This window comes from Acinonyx jubatus, chromosome B4 (genome assembly GCF_027475565.1).
Source record: "Acinonyx jubatus isolate Ajub_Pintada_27869175 chromosome B4, VMU_Ajub_asm_v1.0, whole genome shotgun sequence".
Classification (NCBI taxonomy): Eukaryota; Metazoa; Chordata; class Mammalia; order Carnivora; family Felidae; genus Acinonyx; species Acinonyx jubatus.
This window is the reverse complement of record NC_069387.1, coordinates 136,597,388-136,613,811: the sequence shown is the minus strand read 5'-3', so window position 1 is coordinate 136,613,811 and position 16,424 is coordinate 136,597,388. Positions and strand designations below refer to the sequence as shown.

The 16,424-nt window shown below is 55.2% G+C and overlaps 1 protein-coding gene across 3 annotated transcripts in view; it reads right to left on the bottom strand.

The window, feature by feature from the left end:
- TBC1D22A (TBC1 domain family member 22A) overlaps window positions 1-16,424 on the bottom strand; it is a 328,211-nt gene that overhangs the window by 113,332 nt on the left and 198,455 nt on the right. For all 3 annotated transcript variants that reach the window (XM_027070417.2, XM_027070418.2, XM_027070422.2), the window contains one exon: window positions 9,715-9,790. In XM_027070417.2, the coding sequence (XP_026926218.1) occupies window positions 9,715-9,790 (76 nt within the window). The remainder of the gene's footprint in view (window positions 1-9,714; window positions 9,791-16,424) is intronic.

Here is a 16,424-nt window from a genome sequence, read left to right as displayed (position 1 = left end):
TACAGGAAACACTTTATCCGTCAATACACCACCATGAGGTGGGCACGGTTTGCACCCTGGGCATCGTGCTGCCTGCTGGGATCTCTGGGTGAGAACTCCGGCACAGGCTCAAACCCAGGAGAAGGGACCCACTTTTTATTTAGAGACAGCACAGCAGACTTTCTGACCTCCTCCATGGGATGGCATGACAGGTGGGGCACCGATGGCACCAGATGCTGGCCAGGAGTCCTAAGAGGAGCCGCGTGCGAGTTGGGGGGGGGGGGGTGGGGGTCTGGTGGCAGGCATCACCATGGCACGGCTGCAGGCTGCTGCTCCCGAGGAAATCCTGGGGTGCAAGCAGGGACAGGCAGGACTCTGGGCCCACAGGACACTGCTGGCCTGACATGGGAGAGCTGGGACGGCTCTCAGTGTTGACTGCCAACCGAGGGCAGGAAGAGCTGGAGGGGACACGGAGCTGGGCGGAACTCACCCAGCCTGTGGGGTGGGTGTGGCCCAGAGGGCCCCGGCTCTCACAGCGGGGACGGTACCCCACCGCTTTGGAGGATACTGTGAGGAGTCTATAAGGTAACACAGGTAAAAACCCGAGGATGTAGCCTGGTCCACGGCAGCCACCAAACAGACGCCAACCACCAAACAGACACCAGCCACCGTTAGCAACCGCAGAGGCCCCGCTCAGGTGTGTGACAGAGGCTGAAGCAGAGCCCGGGCATATACTCCAGTTAGACAGCAGGTGCGGGGACAGAGTCCTGGCCCGAGCCAGGGAGACGGGCACAGGGACACGGCCCCACGCGGCACACTCGGCCTCGCTGGGCGAACACACGACTCCTGTATCCGACGTCACTGCCGCCACACGTGTGCTTTGCCGGTCACCAGGCTCCCGTGTCTCCGGTGAAATATCGCTATCATTGCGAATGTTCACACCAGCCATCCCGGGGCCTAATGAGGACGCGAGCAGGGGAGAGGAAGCTTGTTATTTTTCACTGTCGCACGCCGAAGGTTCCACGGCCGGGGCCGCGCTGTTGATTTATTCTCTGCTCTCCGACTGCTTACCTTGTAGCAGTAATAAAAATATTTTCACTTGGATGGTAATAAAGCCGAATCTAGTTTACTAGATGTAACTGAATTCTATCTTGAAAGAATAAGTCAATTTTAACCTTACAATGTAGTCAAGACAGCTTTCAGAGAAATTTCATTAAAATCACATTTACCCTAAATTAAAACACAGAGGACAGGGGAAATGTACAAGCAGATGAAGCCATGCCCACGAAGGGAGAGCTGTTCTCTGAGGACTCATTCTGGCATCTTCTTCCCTCGGGGCGGAAGTGTACAATTTAAAAAATACTGACGGCCACAGCCACCCTCGGTCTCCTGGGTTCGGCCTGTGTCGTCTCGCTAACGGGCTTCCCAGGGACCAGACGGGGGGGCCCGCGCAGGGAGCCAGTGCACACAGGGCCCTTGGCCGCCCCACAAGGTGAATGGGGCCAAGCGGAGCCCCCACATCACACTTGCCAGCACTCGAAGAAGCGTCAGCCCATCCGCTCCTAACCACGGCGAGGCAGTGAATACAGATGGCAGTGGGGACGGTGGCCACCGATGCCCAACGCGGCTTCCAGCACACGGGCCTCCACGTCCGGGCGCACTGAGGGCTCGTGGGGGACGAGCCGGAGCCAGGGCCCGAGACGGTCAGCCGCCAAGGGCACACACTTGCTAACCAGTGGTCAGGAGGACCCGGGGTGGTCAAGCATTCTTTCCCAGAAGCCCCAACGGGGCTCTCCCATCTTCCTGTTCTAACCCGCAGGCCTCTCACTGACCTCCCACACTGCTCAGGACCAGCATCTGCCCCTCGCCAGGGGACCAAAACTTTGGGACCTAATTTCCGTCCAACCCTGCAGTCGGAGGTCAGCCTGCGCCCCCCCCCCCCCCCCTGGAGCTGTGCCCACCTGCCCACTCGGTGTGTGCCCGCATGCCACCCCCCCCAAGACGTGTGTGCCTGCTCACCCCCGGGGATGCGCCCACTCACGTGCCCCAGCTTGCCTGCTCCTCTCCAAACACCGAAAACCACGCCCCGAACAAAGGGCTTCCACGTGCCCACAGCAGGGACGGGCCGCTCAGAGCGCCAGGGCTCGCCCTGCTCCCGCTCTCATGCAGGAAGCCCCCGGCAGGAGGACAGGCTGCCTTCTAGCCTCAGGCCTGCAGACTCGCACCCCACCCCAGCCCATCCGGGCCCCCTCCTTGCTGCAGCTTCCGACCAGGTGAGGTGCCGAGACCCTCTGTGGGAGCGGACCGGTCAACTGGGCACGGGGTCTGCTTTACAGACCAGCCCCCACGCCAACCGGCCACAGGAGATCCAAGGAAAGGGCGAGAAGACCCATCCCGGCTCAGACCCCAGGCAGGGTCCCCAGGCCAACACTGTGGGGGAGCCACTGCAGGAGTGACCAAGGCCCCTTTCACAAAGCCACACCCCGCTGGCCATCGGCCTCCGGTCCCTCTGGCTGGAATCTGAAGAGGAAGGGGCAGGGACCCTCCGCCTCTCCCTCATGCTCACACAACATGCCTGTCCTGTGACACTTGGCCACTGCCACCAGGAGCATGCAACCCCCATGCCACAGCACGAACACCTTGCAGAGAGCTCTGGACACACGGTCCACACCCCCAGGAGTGCCCTGTGCACAGCAGGCTGGTGGTGGCACAGGGCTGGCACACTTCAGAATACTCAGTGACAGATCAAAACCTGAAGGCGCCCGCAGGAGAAAGTTCTGTAGGACCCAGGAGCTCAGGCCTGCCCTGGGCCTGGGCTGGTATGGCCTCTTCCCGGGACCGTCAGCAACACTTTCCAGGCTCCGGCCCAAGGGGGGGCCTCCTGCAGACTCCCCTCCATGACAGGCACGTGGGGTCACCGAGCACACGATTCACAAAGCGCTTCCCAGGCTGCACCCCACGATCGCCGGCTCCGGGCACCGGTCACCTGCCCCACTCTCGGCTCCCTGAAGTCCCGTCTGGCACTCGCTCCACACCGGCTACCCCCCTCCACGCAGCAAACTCCTTCCGTCTCCTGTGGCCGCTTTCTGTGTGCGTGGTGCTCAGAGAGAGCGCTAGGACCCTGGCTGCGGGGGACAGAAGCCGCAGGGGGAGAAGAGGGTTTCAGGCAAAGGCCACGACGAGAGCCAGGAGCGGAGCGGAAGCTGGGACCACGTGCACCGACTGACGGAAAGCAAAGGGTCCGCCCGGGCCGGCCTGGAGCTGCTCGAGGAGGGGGGCTGGTTCATCCTGTGAAGGGTCTGGAAGCCGCGCCTGGACATCCAGCTGCTGTTTCCAGCAGAACATCGCGGCAGCGGGGACGAGGGGCAGATCCCGTTGAGCGACTCAAGGCGGAGAGGCTGGGCCTCCCCCGAGATCACCTGTACTCGACCGACACGGGTCAACACGGCACGCGTCCTGCACAGCCCTGGGCCAGCGGATCTCAAAAGGTCACGTCCACAGTGACCGCACAGGAAAACCCCGGCACCCCCAGGGCAGTGAGCCCCTGCGCGACGGAGGGCTCACTCACGGGGCGGTCCAGGGCTCCTAGATCAGCCTGTCAGAGAATCACAGTTCCGGGGTCAGAAACCAACCAAACCTAACGAAGGAGAACAACTGCGTGTGAAAACCGCCCAGCGACCGGCGGCATCAGCACATATGCAGCGTCAAGTCCAGCGAGCGCGGCGGCTTACGGCTCAGGGGACGATTCCTGGTGGAGGACAAAGCGGCCCCTCCTCTGACACGGCGGGCAACGGGGACGTGTGCTGAGCATCAGCGGGGCTCCAGAGAAAACCGGAAAGTACTGACACAGTAACCACGTCAGGAAGGAACCACACCTGGCGGAGACGTAGGTGTGTACGTGTGAGGGCGTGTGTGAGGGCGTGTGTGTGCGAGAGTACACGCATGTATCTTTAATTTCAGATAGCCCAGATATCCTGCGTAAGGCAGGATTTCTCACCACCACCAGTGACCCCAGCCGCACAGGCAGCCCGGGGCTCGGGACCGGGTCTCGATCTGACGTGGCCCCGCGCTGAGCTCAGCTGGCATAGAGCTGCCCGGGGAGGTACCGGCGGCCCAGGGAAATCTGAATTTCAGTGTGTGTCGTGCTTATGCTAAAAAAGGTATTATTTATGTGAAATTCAAACTTACCCGGGCGCTTACTTTCACGTGCTCAATCTGGCACTGCTGAGACCAGGTAGGAGGAAGGATTTATCTGTTTTTCACCAAAGGAAAGAAGGCATGGTCTGGATCAGAATGCCGAGAGCGGGGCCATTTCTGGTGGCTGGCTCTGGCCTTCCCGAGCAGCCTGGAGACAGGCCTAACGCCAAAGATGGAAATCTCTGGGCCGACATCTGCCGAAGATCTTGGCTCAGACTGACTGAATGACGACCAGATTTCTCTCCTCCTTCTGGCCCACTGGGGCCTCTTGGGTTTATGGTCTCTGGAAACAACTTCAGGGCAGAGCCAAGCAGACCGAGGGCCCCGGGACAGCATAGAGTTCTGGGCCGTCAGGAGGGCAGATGACAGGCCCGGCTCTGCCCTAAGGCCAGCCCATCACCAGGAACGATCCCCTGGCTTCCCTTTCTGTGCCCATTTTGCGCCCCACGGGACACTAATCTATGAAGCAATTCTCTAAGATCTGATTTTAAGTCTTCTGGAAAAAACAAACACGGACATACCCAGAACCTGCTAATGCTGTGTATCTTGAAATATTTCTTTTTAATGCTGACATAGGCTCTCCCTTAGATTTTTAAACAAAAGATGTGGCAAGGATTTCATTTATATCATCTTATGACAGGGGCACCTGGGTGGCTCAGTCGGTTAAGCGGCCGACTTTGGCTCAGGTCATGATCTCACAGTTTGTGGTTCAAGCCTCTTGTCAGGCTCTGTGCTGACAGCTCGGAGCCTGCTTCGGATTCTGTGTCTCCCTCTCTCTCTCTCTCTCTGCTGCTTACCCGCTTGTGTTCTCTCACTCAGAAATGAATAAACATTAAAAACAACTTATATCATCTTACAACACAAAGATGCATGACAACAAAGCCTGCGGTGCGGCTGCCCCCAGGTTTCGGCCACAGGGCTCTGATTGCAGCCTTTGGAAGGGCTCAGAGGCCGAACTTGGGGTTCACTGGAGATCGTGGGCTCTCGCAAGTTAACATCAGAGGTAATGGACATAAGGACAATAAACGCACAAGGCACATCATCTGAATATGCCGCAAAAACGTGACATTTCTTTCAAATACACGTACATGCTAGGTGTGAGGTGGAGCAAAAATCCCCGAAGGTGCTTCGCGTGCTGAGATTCTCACTGCACGAGTGTTAACCTCTGTTCGTTATTACAGCAGCAAATTTCTAAATAATTGGTATGAACTTATGCTTTTACGTACAAACATCACGTGGTAAGCAGGGAACAGACACGCTGAGGGCACGTGCTCCTGCCCATGGGCACGTCTGTGCTGGTGCACGCGCGTCTCTGTCCACCATGGCACTGGGCTCTCCGCTTCCCTTTGCCCCTGACTTTTGTCACAGCGCATGACTTGGTTCAGCCAACGAAACACAGCACAGCTGTAGGAACCACTTACTGCCGGAAGCATTAAGCACCCGTGAGTCCTCCCCAGAATGCTTTTCCTTCCATCACGGGAACTGGGCAGAACACTCCTGATGGCGGCTGAGCCTCAGCCTGAGTGCCACAGTGAAAACAACGCGGGACCTCCGGCCAAGCCACAAGGGATGCGCTCACTGTTTAGGCTGCTGAGATGTACAGGCTGTTTGTTCACAAGGTATCGGTGAGCCTGTCGTGACCGTAACAGTGACATTCGGCTTCCACCCAACCCGGATTTTTAGAGGCTGGGCCAATGTGCGTTCTCGAGGCACCTCTGGAGCCAGGCCGTGCACTCATACATCGTGTGTGAGAGTTCACATCTAATCGTCCCGGAGAAGCAGAGGGCATGGTGGTTCTTTTTCTCCCGAGGTGCCATAACCCTCTCCTTTGTCCAGAGACTTCTCGCACTGACCACCTGCCCCTCCCCACAGGCTGGGGTTGGACGATGATTTACCCACTTACAGGGGATCTGAGTTCTACTTCTGATGCAAGAGTAGCCTGTGTGTGCTTTCATTTGCTGCGCGTGTTGATTTGCACGGTTTCTCAGAGGTAGCGCAAAGCAGCGCAGGTAGGTGGCCTTCTGGAATTCCCAATTCGCTCCCGACAGATATTCTGGCTGGCTGAAGACTCTAGAGTTACATTCTTGCAGCATGTCGAGGCTACCTTCTCATATCTTTGTTGAGAAGTCAGTTTTCAAATAGCCGTTCTTAGGAAATAACTTTTCTCCAGATGCTTTACGACTTTGTCTTTAGTTTCATTAAACTTCAAGAGGACGCGGTTTTCCCATTAGTAATTCTCCTCTGGATCCACTGGTCTCTTAAGTCTGCGAACTGGTGCATTTCGGTACTTTTGGAAAATATCTCAAGTTACCATCTCTTCAAAGTCTTACTCATTCTCTCTCTTCTCCTCCTGTGTCTCCAAACAAATGTACATCAGGCTTCCTGCCCACACCCTCTACATCTCCTGCCTTCTGTGATTTCCATATTCTTACCCTCCGGGTTTTATTATGGCTATTTCCTTCCAACCACCTTCCAGTTCACTAATGTTCTCTTTATCTGTTTCTAACCACTAAGCTTTTAATTTGATTATCACATTTGCAATTCCAGAAATCCTATTTGGTCATTTTTCAAGTCTCTCGGACAAAATTATACACTTTCCTATTCCCCTGCAGACACTTTCAAGCTTACTTGATTTTATTTCTTTGTACAGAGTAAGGATAATGGTTTCATGGTATATGCCTAAGAATTACAAAAGCACAACATTTTTTTGTAGACCAGCTTCTGTTACCTGTTGTTTCTACTTGGACTTACTTAAGGAGTTTCGAATAGGTGATAAGCTTTGATTAGAGGCACATCATATTATTTGAAAGAATTCAGTTCTGGGACCGTGCTCCAGGAAAGAGTTTGCCTCGCTTCTCTTAGGCACTGTGAGTCCTCCATAGAGAAGTACCGTGATTGAGGTTCAAACAACCCTGGTCCTCCCAGGTGACGTGAACCAAGATTACGAGACTGTATGAGAACCGATTCCAATTTTTCCCTCATGGCCCCTCTGCTTGGTCCCAGAACAGTTACAGGCATTTCTCATATTCTCTGCTCTGGGTAGCTAGGGTTTGGGTTGAACTCACTCACTGTAGGAGACATCAAAGCAACAACTCCAGCTGGGACTATTTTTCCAGATTAGCAGATGCCCCCAGAATGATAGCAGCCTTCAGTGCTGGGCTTATCTCTCCGGGCTCCAGAATTCTCTTAGAATGTAGCCAGCAAGTTTTGTCTTTTTGTTGGCAGTTCAATGCTTTTGAGAAACGTTTCCTTTACGCTCTTTCTCTTTCTTTTCTTTCTCTTTCTTTCTTTCTTTTTCTTTCTTTCTTTCTTTTTCTTTCTTTCTTTCTTTTTCTTTCTTTATTTCTTTCTCTTTCCTTCCTTCTTTTCTTTCTTGTTTCCCCATTTGTTTGGTAACTTTAAAACGAATCCTCTCCAGTTTGTGCAGTGGGCAGCTTGGCTGAAATCGTCTGGCCCACCACCACCGGGTGAATTTGAATTTTCCAGTTTTATCCGTGTAATTAACTTCACCTTCTTAATCAACCAGCCCGTGTAGGTGTGCTCCTTCACCAAAGTGCCAAAAAATTCTGAAATAAATACCGTCCTCTCCCCAAAATGCAGAAATGAGGCATTAGCTTTTTTTGTTAAAGCAATTTTGCCTTCCTAACACATCCTGCCCTTCATAAAATCTTTACAGTCCCTGCAAAAGTTCCAAGTCCACAATTTCTCTCTCCAAGAGGTGAGCAATGAAACGGGGGGAGGGTGACCTTCACGCAGCTGAGGCTGGCAGGTTCTCCTCCCGAGCGGTTGTGAGGGTCCTGGTGCCCACCGGCCAGAGGGCCCGACCTCTGCCAACCATGTGTACTTCCTGCTTGGAAAGCCTGGGTATCTACAGGTCATCTGGGGATTTCAGGTTTCATCAGAGCAACGGTTACAGATAGGCTACATGGTGTTACCTACTATGTAAACTAATCTTCTCTGTCATGAAGAACTGATCCTTTAAACAAAAAAAACGCTGGATCAAGTACCCTCCTCGGAAATTATGCTGAAAAATGTGATTAATGAAAAAGTACACCTTTGGTTGGGATTCCTTTGGTCACCGTTGCTGCTCTTTCAAACAATCTTCCAGAAAATCTGCAACGGGCCTCTTTCTAAACCACAGCGACGGAGAAAATCAATCTGAGTGTCTCCCCAAACTGCAGCACGGGAACAGATGAACACTAAATACAACCTTCCAACTTCCGGGAAAGTATAAAATACGCCTTCCGAGGGACACAAGAAGGGAAGAAGCTGCTAAGGATGTGTAATTCACATCCACTGCAAATCCTGTTTCCAAGAACGTAAGGAGACAAGAACGTAAGGAGACTGGGGGCAGCCGGGAAGCTGCCGGTGGGGAAAACCCAGCCATCTCGCAGAGATCTCGTCACACGGTTAAGAGTGAGTGCAGTTACGGAAGCAGGAAACAGTATTTTGAACAGACAGGTTGGAAAGCAGCTAAATATACTGAATCAATAAAGTATTATTGGAAGAACCGTGAAAAACCTCATCGTATGGAAATCGGGTAATAACCATTAGATCCATCGTCGAAAATGAGATTCAACCAAGGAACAGAATGGAGTTTGCAACTTGTATGACTCCATTTTATAATGTCATCCAACAGTTCCCCAAACCGAGTGCCTTTCCGGGGGCGATGGCTGGAACGGCCACCACCCCATCACATCCTAAGCACAGTACGATCTCTCGACACATTCGGTGAAGTCACCTGCAAAGCTCACGTGAGGCTCTTCATGAAAGAGCCTTTCTCTTCTCTGTACCTCACCGCTGACCGGCTGGCGTCACAAATCCACGCCTCGTTCTGCTCGGTATCACTTCATTAATGCTCTGTTCGTTAATGTAACAAGCTGTCAGGAGAATATGCCCGGGATGGGCAGGCATTATCTCCCAACTTTCATTTCATTAAACTCTGCTGCTGCAGTATCACAGGCAGTTCCCCTGTGATGTATAGGGGAAATTATTTCAAGAATGAACGTAAAAAGTATTTCAAAGCCCCCACTTAAATATGAAAACATAATCTAGAACGGCCGAGCACACACTGTAATTTTTCCATAATATTAAAGATGTTACTTCCAGACTCGGTAATTAATTGGATTCCATGGAGAAATTATGCCAGCATCCTTGGTAGCAAAATGATGCACAAAGGCAGGGAACAGAGTGCCAAAGGACAGCCATAAACAACCATGCTGTCGCCCAGATTATGACAATCATCGGGCTTAATAAGGAGTGAGATCTGCCCGCTTCTGGTACGCGCTCATTATTCCCTGCAAAGTGCCTGCGCTGAATTCTGATTACGTCGCCTTAATCATGGCAAGGGAGAGGCTCTGGCCCAGAAGAATGCCCAGCCCTACCCTGGGGGAGCCGGGCCCCACGGGCTGAGTGAGGACAGCATCGCCCGGGGCCGGGGGGCCAAGCCCGAGCCCCAAGCCTCGCTCCCACCTCCCCCCGCCCCCGCCCCACCCCGCATGGCCCTCAGGGAGGTGGGTGCTCAGGAAGTGGGCTTACCGTCAATCCGGCTCACCAGCTCTTCCAACATTTTCACCTTCATTTGAATCCCAGGCTGGGCAAAGGTATAGTTGTCCTACGGGGAAAATAATAGCGGCTGTCACGTGGGTAGAAAATAAAACACACGTTCCGAGGGGGAAAAGGCAGTGGGGCAAAGGTGAACACTCTCACAGCAGAACGAGTTCCCCAACTAGACTCATGTGTTAAACACCAGACCGCGTCACAAGGCCAACACACAGCACAATCCGGTTCAAGGTCGGGTCCAGCCCCTTCCTGACATCAGAGGGTAGGCACACCCATCTCAGGGGTATTCACTGGAGCATCTCTTTATGTAAACGTAGATGTTTACATTTAAAGTGAACAAACGGGGTGGGGGGGGGGGGGCGCCTGGGTGGCTCAGTCAGTTAAGCGGCCGACTTCGGCTCCGGTCATGATCTCGCGGTTTGTGGGTTCGAGCCCCGTGTCAGGCTCTGTGCTGACAGCTCAGAGCCTGGAGCCTGCTTCGGATTCTGTGTCTTCCCCCCTCTCTACCCCTCCCCTGCTCAAGCTCTGTCTTTCTGTCTCTCTCTCTCAAAAATAAGTAAACATTAAACAAAACCCACAGTGAACAAACAGGCCCCCTGAGAAGTGCATGCTGGGTGCCGCTGCCTGGCTGGCACACGGGCAGGAGGGACTCGGTGCCGCCGCAGGAGCAGGTGCGGAACGGTGGCCGGGCTGGTACCGACGGTGCTGGCGTCACGCCCACGGTCCAAGGGCCAATGACACGGCCACTGCACGAGGAGAGTGTGAGTGCGAGACCATTCTTAGTGAAGCCGGGTGAAGAAGGTGAAGGCATCGAGTGGGACAAGTCCTCGGTCAGACGGACCTGGAAAGGGAGCCCTGCTCTACTACTCAGGAGCTGTGTGGCCTTGGCAAGCGACATCCCCTCTCGGGGCTCGTTTTGTCATCCATACCGTGAGAATAATGCTGCCTTCTAGGCCTTCCTGACCAGGAAACCAGGTCAGGGGAAAAGGCTGGCAGGTCCAAGGCACCAGAGGCGCAAGAAACAAGGACGGGGCCCCAGCCAGCCTCCGGTCACCCTCCGAAGAGCCACTGGGCTCCCACAGGCACAAGCGTTCCCACGGGGACACACAGGCAAGGCAGAGACAACCCCAAAGAGGTCCATGTCCAGAGCCGGCCAAAGGGCACGGAGGTGTTGATCCACTGACCATGAGGAGTTATCCCACTGTGGTCATGGGGTCCTGACAAGTAGAAGGGGAGGAGGAGAGTTTGTGTGAGCACAAGAAAGACTCGACCCGCCATGGCAGCTCTGAAGATGGAGAAAGGGGCCGGAGCCAAGGGCGCCGGCTGGGAAAAGCCAAGGTTATGAGTTCTCCCTGGAGCCTCCGGGAAGGATGCGGCCCGGCCCACACCTTGGTTTAGCCCCAAGAGACACACATCAGAACCCTGGCCTCCAGAACCGCGAGATAATAAATAACCTGTGTTGTTTTTAAGCCACTAAGCCTGTGGTGATTTGTTACAGCAGCAACAGGAAATGGATACGGGAGGTTTGGACGATGTTTTTTACCGGGGCCCCAGGGACCCACTGAAATGAAAGGATGAAGGGCGCCTCGGGGCTCGGTTGGTTAAGCGTCTGACTCTTGATATGGGCTGAAGTCATGATCCCAGGGTCGTGGGTTCAAGCCCCACATCGGGCTCTGCACTGAGCGTGGAGCCTGCTTAGGACTCTCTTCCTCTCCCTCTGCCCCTCTCCCCTGCTCTCTCTCTCTCTCTCTCTCTCTCTCTCTCTCTTTAAAAAAAAAAAAAAAAGTGCCTACAAGGCAGTGAGGGTTTTTTCCCCACGGACATGGAAAATCGACAGAGTCGGCCCCGATCGCTCACCGGGCGATGTCCCCCAAGTGGATTTCGAGTGACAGGCTCCAGGCTCCAAGCCAGGGCGTCTCTGCAAGGGCAAGACCAGGAAGAGTTGCGTGCACCGACCTAACCCAGAGCAACACCGAGGCACAAAACATGGGCGCTCCCGAGGGGGCCCCTCGGGTGCCTGGCATGACCGTCTCCAAGATCTGGTGACAGGCCTGTGTGTCCTGCTAAACCCTGAGCTCTGGAGAAGCGAGGCCTGTCAGGGACTCCTGTTTAATGGGCAGGACTCCTGGGCCTGAAGGAGCCGTGCACGTCCCGACACAGCAGCACCCATTAAGGACAGAGCGTAACAGGGAAAAGAAATTTGGGGCTTGGACTTGAGCTTTTGCAAGGGTTAGCCTTCGAGACTTTATTTCTCCCTGGAAACTGGATAACAGAAGGAGATTTATATTCAAATTGGGAGCGCACTGCCTGGTTGGAAGTCTATAGGCTGTCATCCGACTGCCCAGCAGAACTTCTGATGAGCCGGGGCCAACAGCAGACCTGGATATGGTTCAGGATGAGGAAGAAACTGCAGAGTGACCCTGACGCCTTACAGATCATTCCATTAACGCTCAGTTCTGGCAAATTCCAGAGCCATCAAGGGCACATTCCAACACCCTCCCCCAGGGGTCCCAGGAGAACGGTCGAAGGTGCAGGAGCTTCACTTCGAGCTGGCGCGTCCTCACGGGCCGGGCCGGGCCGTGGACTTCCTCCCCTCCTCCGGGGAATTCAGCCGCAGACACTCCTGCACCGTCTCTATCCCCAGAACACTCACTGCAAAGAGGCAACTTCTCAACTGCTAAGCCCGGCAGCCAAGCCCAGCAGAATAGGCAGGCTGTGGGCTCAGCCCTCCTTCCACCGCTCAGAGCCAGCTAATCCCCCAGGAAGGCTGCTCCCCAGGAAAGCTCTCCACTCGGCGCCCCAGGGCGGCTCTGCCGCGTGGGCGGTCGGCCTGCCCTGCCCCAGCGCTGGCTCCGACGGGGTGGGTAAGCCTGAGTAAGCCTGGGATTCAGTCAGCCAGTTTATTTGGCTCTCACACTGAGATAGGATTTCAGGATTCTCATTTAGAAGAAATAAAAGGTATTCCTCAGTCTCCATCTGCCACTATTTTGTTTTATTTCTCAATTTGTTCAAAACCCAGGTAGGGAAGATAGGTTTTCTTGGAAATCCAAACAACGTGAAAAGAAGAACAGCTGAGAGCCTTTAAAATTAAAAAAAAAAAAAAAATCTGTATTTTAAAAGGACCAGAAAAGACTGATGAGGCAGGGGCTTGGTATTCTGGATGTGAGTCACAGGCAGAGAAGACCGGCCTTCAGACAGGCTCTGACCCTGATGACAAGATGGAGCTCGGAGGGCAGCGCCCAGCGAGGAGACCACATCGGTCAGCAGAGGGGACCCAGGCTGTGGATGGCCCCACTCAGCAGCCAGCCAGCCTTTGAAGGGCCTGCCAAGGAAGGACAACGTGTACGGGGAGAGGAATATTCTGCGACCCTAGTAACAGCCCCTCTGGGAGACACGTGGCACTCATGCCCTCCCAGGGGGGTGCCGCGGCCCAAGACCCCACAGGAGCAGCGCCTCTGATCAGACCGCGGGTTCTGCCTGCTCAAGGCCAGGACACCACCCCCAGCACCCGGTCCAAACACACACCTGCACACGCACTTTGTGCAGAACACATCTGCTAAGTGACGCGGTGAACGGGCACACGAGATGCTACACATTGATAGAAATGTGACCAGTAATAATATCCCTCCCTTCACAAAAAGTAAACATTCATACCCTTCCAAACTGAGATCTGATTTTATGTCTTTCAAAAAGAATACAATACACAAAACTTACAGGCGGGAGGAAGAAAGGTCTGAGGAATACAGTGACCTCTTGGGGAATGTTTACAGGGGGAAAAGTCTGCGTTCCCAAGAAACCATCAAAGCAGGCGCACACGGGGGGGCCTCGCATCTGTTGCTACCTTCCACCTCACACTCTGGCAATAACAAATAGCACTTCCTGTGCTCTTCAGGAGAAAAGGAGAATAACATGTTTTGAAGGAGCACTTCAGGAAAGAGCTGAAAATTAAATTCACAGGGGCTCAGCTGGAAGGACCCACAGCACCCACCTAATGAGGCACGCAGCTCCAGGGGCACTAGGAACCCCGCCTGCACCTGACAGGGGCTGTGCCCTGGACCAGCCCCGCCTCCTGGCCTGCCTCCAGGCCCGCCTCCTGAGCCCCGCCTCCAGAGCCCCTCCTCCTGGCCCGCCTCCAGAACCCCGCCTCCTGGCCCGCCTCCAGAGCCCCGCCTCCTGGCCCGCCTCTAGAGCCCCTCCTCCTGGCCCGCCTCCAGAGCCCCGCCTCCAAAGCCCCGCCTCCTGGTCCGCCTCCAGAGCCCCGCCTCCTGGTCCGCCTCCCAGAACTTGGCTTCCCTCTTACTCTGAAACCAAGTGTACTCTCCTCACCCCCCTGGACCTGCCCCCAAACAACTCGGCAAGCCCTTTCCCCAAACACAGGCCTGAAAGACTTCTGTGGCCTTCACCTCTTACGGGCGCCCCCAGGCCATCTGGCACAGCCCCGGACAAAGTGTTCCACGGGGGCCCTGGCAGCACACAGGTGAGACAGCAAATGCGGCAGCCACAGCCACGCTCGGCGCTCGCCCATCGGGAAGTCACCCCGGTTACCGCAAGGAACGCAGCATCCGATACACGGCCCCACGGTGTCGGACTGTAAGTGCCTTCATTGCCCCAGGAACCACTTACTGCATCCTGCCGTGGGCCAGGCGACACGCCGAGTCCCGGCACAGATGGGACTGCCGTCCTCAGACAGGCTTGTGTGCAAGGCCAGCCCTCCCTCCCTCGGCTGGTGCCTGAGTGTTTCTGGAGTGTTCCCGTCATTCCCTAACAAGGAAGAAACGCCCAGGGTGCCTCAACTGACAGTGTAGCTTATGCTGCACTGCGTTCCTTCCAGAGTCTGGAATTCTGAAAAATGCCAGGCAGAGGGTGTCCAGGTGACGAGCTCTCAAGAGAAGCCGGCACGGAGTCTCTGACAAGCTCCCTGGAGGACATTTCACACCTGCCGCCAGGACTCGCCGCCGGGGGTGTTAACCTCCACCAGGCCAGGCCACGAGGAAGCTTACCCCTGTTGCCTCTGTGCCTCCCCCCACCCCGCCCCCTGCTTGGCTGGCTCTGCTCTACATGCCGGCCCTGGAAGGAAGCCGGGCCCTGAGTCCTATGTACTGAGTCCCGGGAGGCAGTGAACCTCCGGGTGGTCTTCGGGGAGAGACAGTCGGGGAGAAAAACAGGGCCCTTCTGTTCACAGAGAGAGAAGAGTCAAGCAAATGATCGTCACAGAGGCCATGCGAGCACATGTGACGGGCTCACTGTGATCCGGGAAGCCCCTCCTGCCATCACAGCGCAGAACAGGGAGCCTCTCCTGGGGGCCAGGCGGACGGTGAGGCCTGAGGAGAGACGCAGAAAGAAGGGAGCAGGATGCAGGACGGCCCTGGCAGCAGCCGAGAGCAGGGCACCCTCCCAGGAGGGGACCGAGGAGTCCTCATTATATGACGGCCGGTACAGCTGGAGGGGCAGAGGGGAGGCTGTGGTGAGGCAGGAGAAGACCATTCCGAGGCTGGGAGACCACGTGGGAGCAGAGCTGTGGAACGAAGGTGGGACACGGACATGGGGAGGACCGCGGTTACCAGATCCACATTCTGGAAGACGCCTGTGGCTGCGAGGGGCAGAGCGGACGCGGGGGTGTCGGGTGTGAGGCCACCGCCCTGATCCAGGCCAAAGGACGACCAGGGCTCCTCACTGGACGCAGACCCCCCGAAGTATCCAAACTGCTTTCAACGACCCGCACGACTGGTTGCGTTTTTGAACGTGAACGTGGGGCTTTTCATTTATTGCTCTGCGCTCGCTCACTTGATTGGTTCTCGGGTGGCATTCCAGGCAGCTGCACTCATTCTGAATGTTGATTATGTCATCTATCATATTAGCTGTCCCTGCAAGCTTAGAGGCGCTGCTGAAACTTACACCCTCCGTGTCCTCATTACACACTCCGAGAAGAGGGGGGGAAGGACGAGGGCAAGGACGGAGCGCCACGGGAGACCACACTCAGGTGGAGGGGCGTCGTCCAGTATGTGAGGCCGACTGCCCCCTTGGTTCCTGCGACCTTAATTCCTCTGGTCTCCGGTTTTCTCATCTACAAATGAGAGAGGAAGGGCCCCTTCACAAGGCACTGGGGATACTAGATGAGTCATCACTGTACCTCAAGAACCTGGACCCACCCTTCCACGGTGACACCGGTCACGGACGGTGGTGAAAATGGCGGCTCCCTCCCACAGCCGGGACACGGCGGCCAGCGCTCCCACCACCAGCCACTCCGAAAACGGGGAAGATGGTAAATGCCCGTCTTCAGCCACTGGCTGGCATTCTGCCAAAACCATGGAGCCAGTAAAAAGGGCAGCGGTCGTCAAGGGTCTGCGAGGAAGAGAGGGTGAAGGGCTGGAGCACAGGGGGTTTTTAAGGCACAGAAACCACTCTATGTGATATACTGTAACGGTGGACACGTGCCATTAGACAGTCATCCGAACCCGCAGAATGTCCACCCCCAAGAGAGAACCCTGACGTAAACTCTGGACTTTAGCTAATAATAATACACCAGCATTGGCTTATCAGCCGTACCAAGTACATCATCCTAATGCAAGACGTTAATGCTAGGAGAAGCCGTGTCTGTCAGGAGGTGGTGAGTACGCAGGAGCGATACTTTTTAAGTCTACTAATTTTTAAACATGCTCCATTCATCCAGAAGAAGGTAGAAAAAA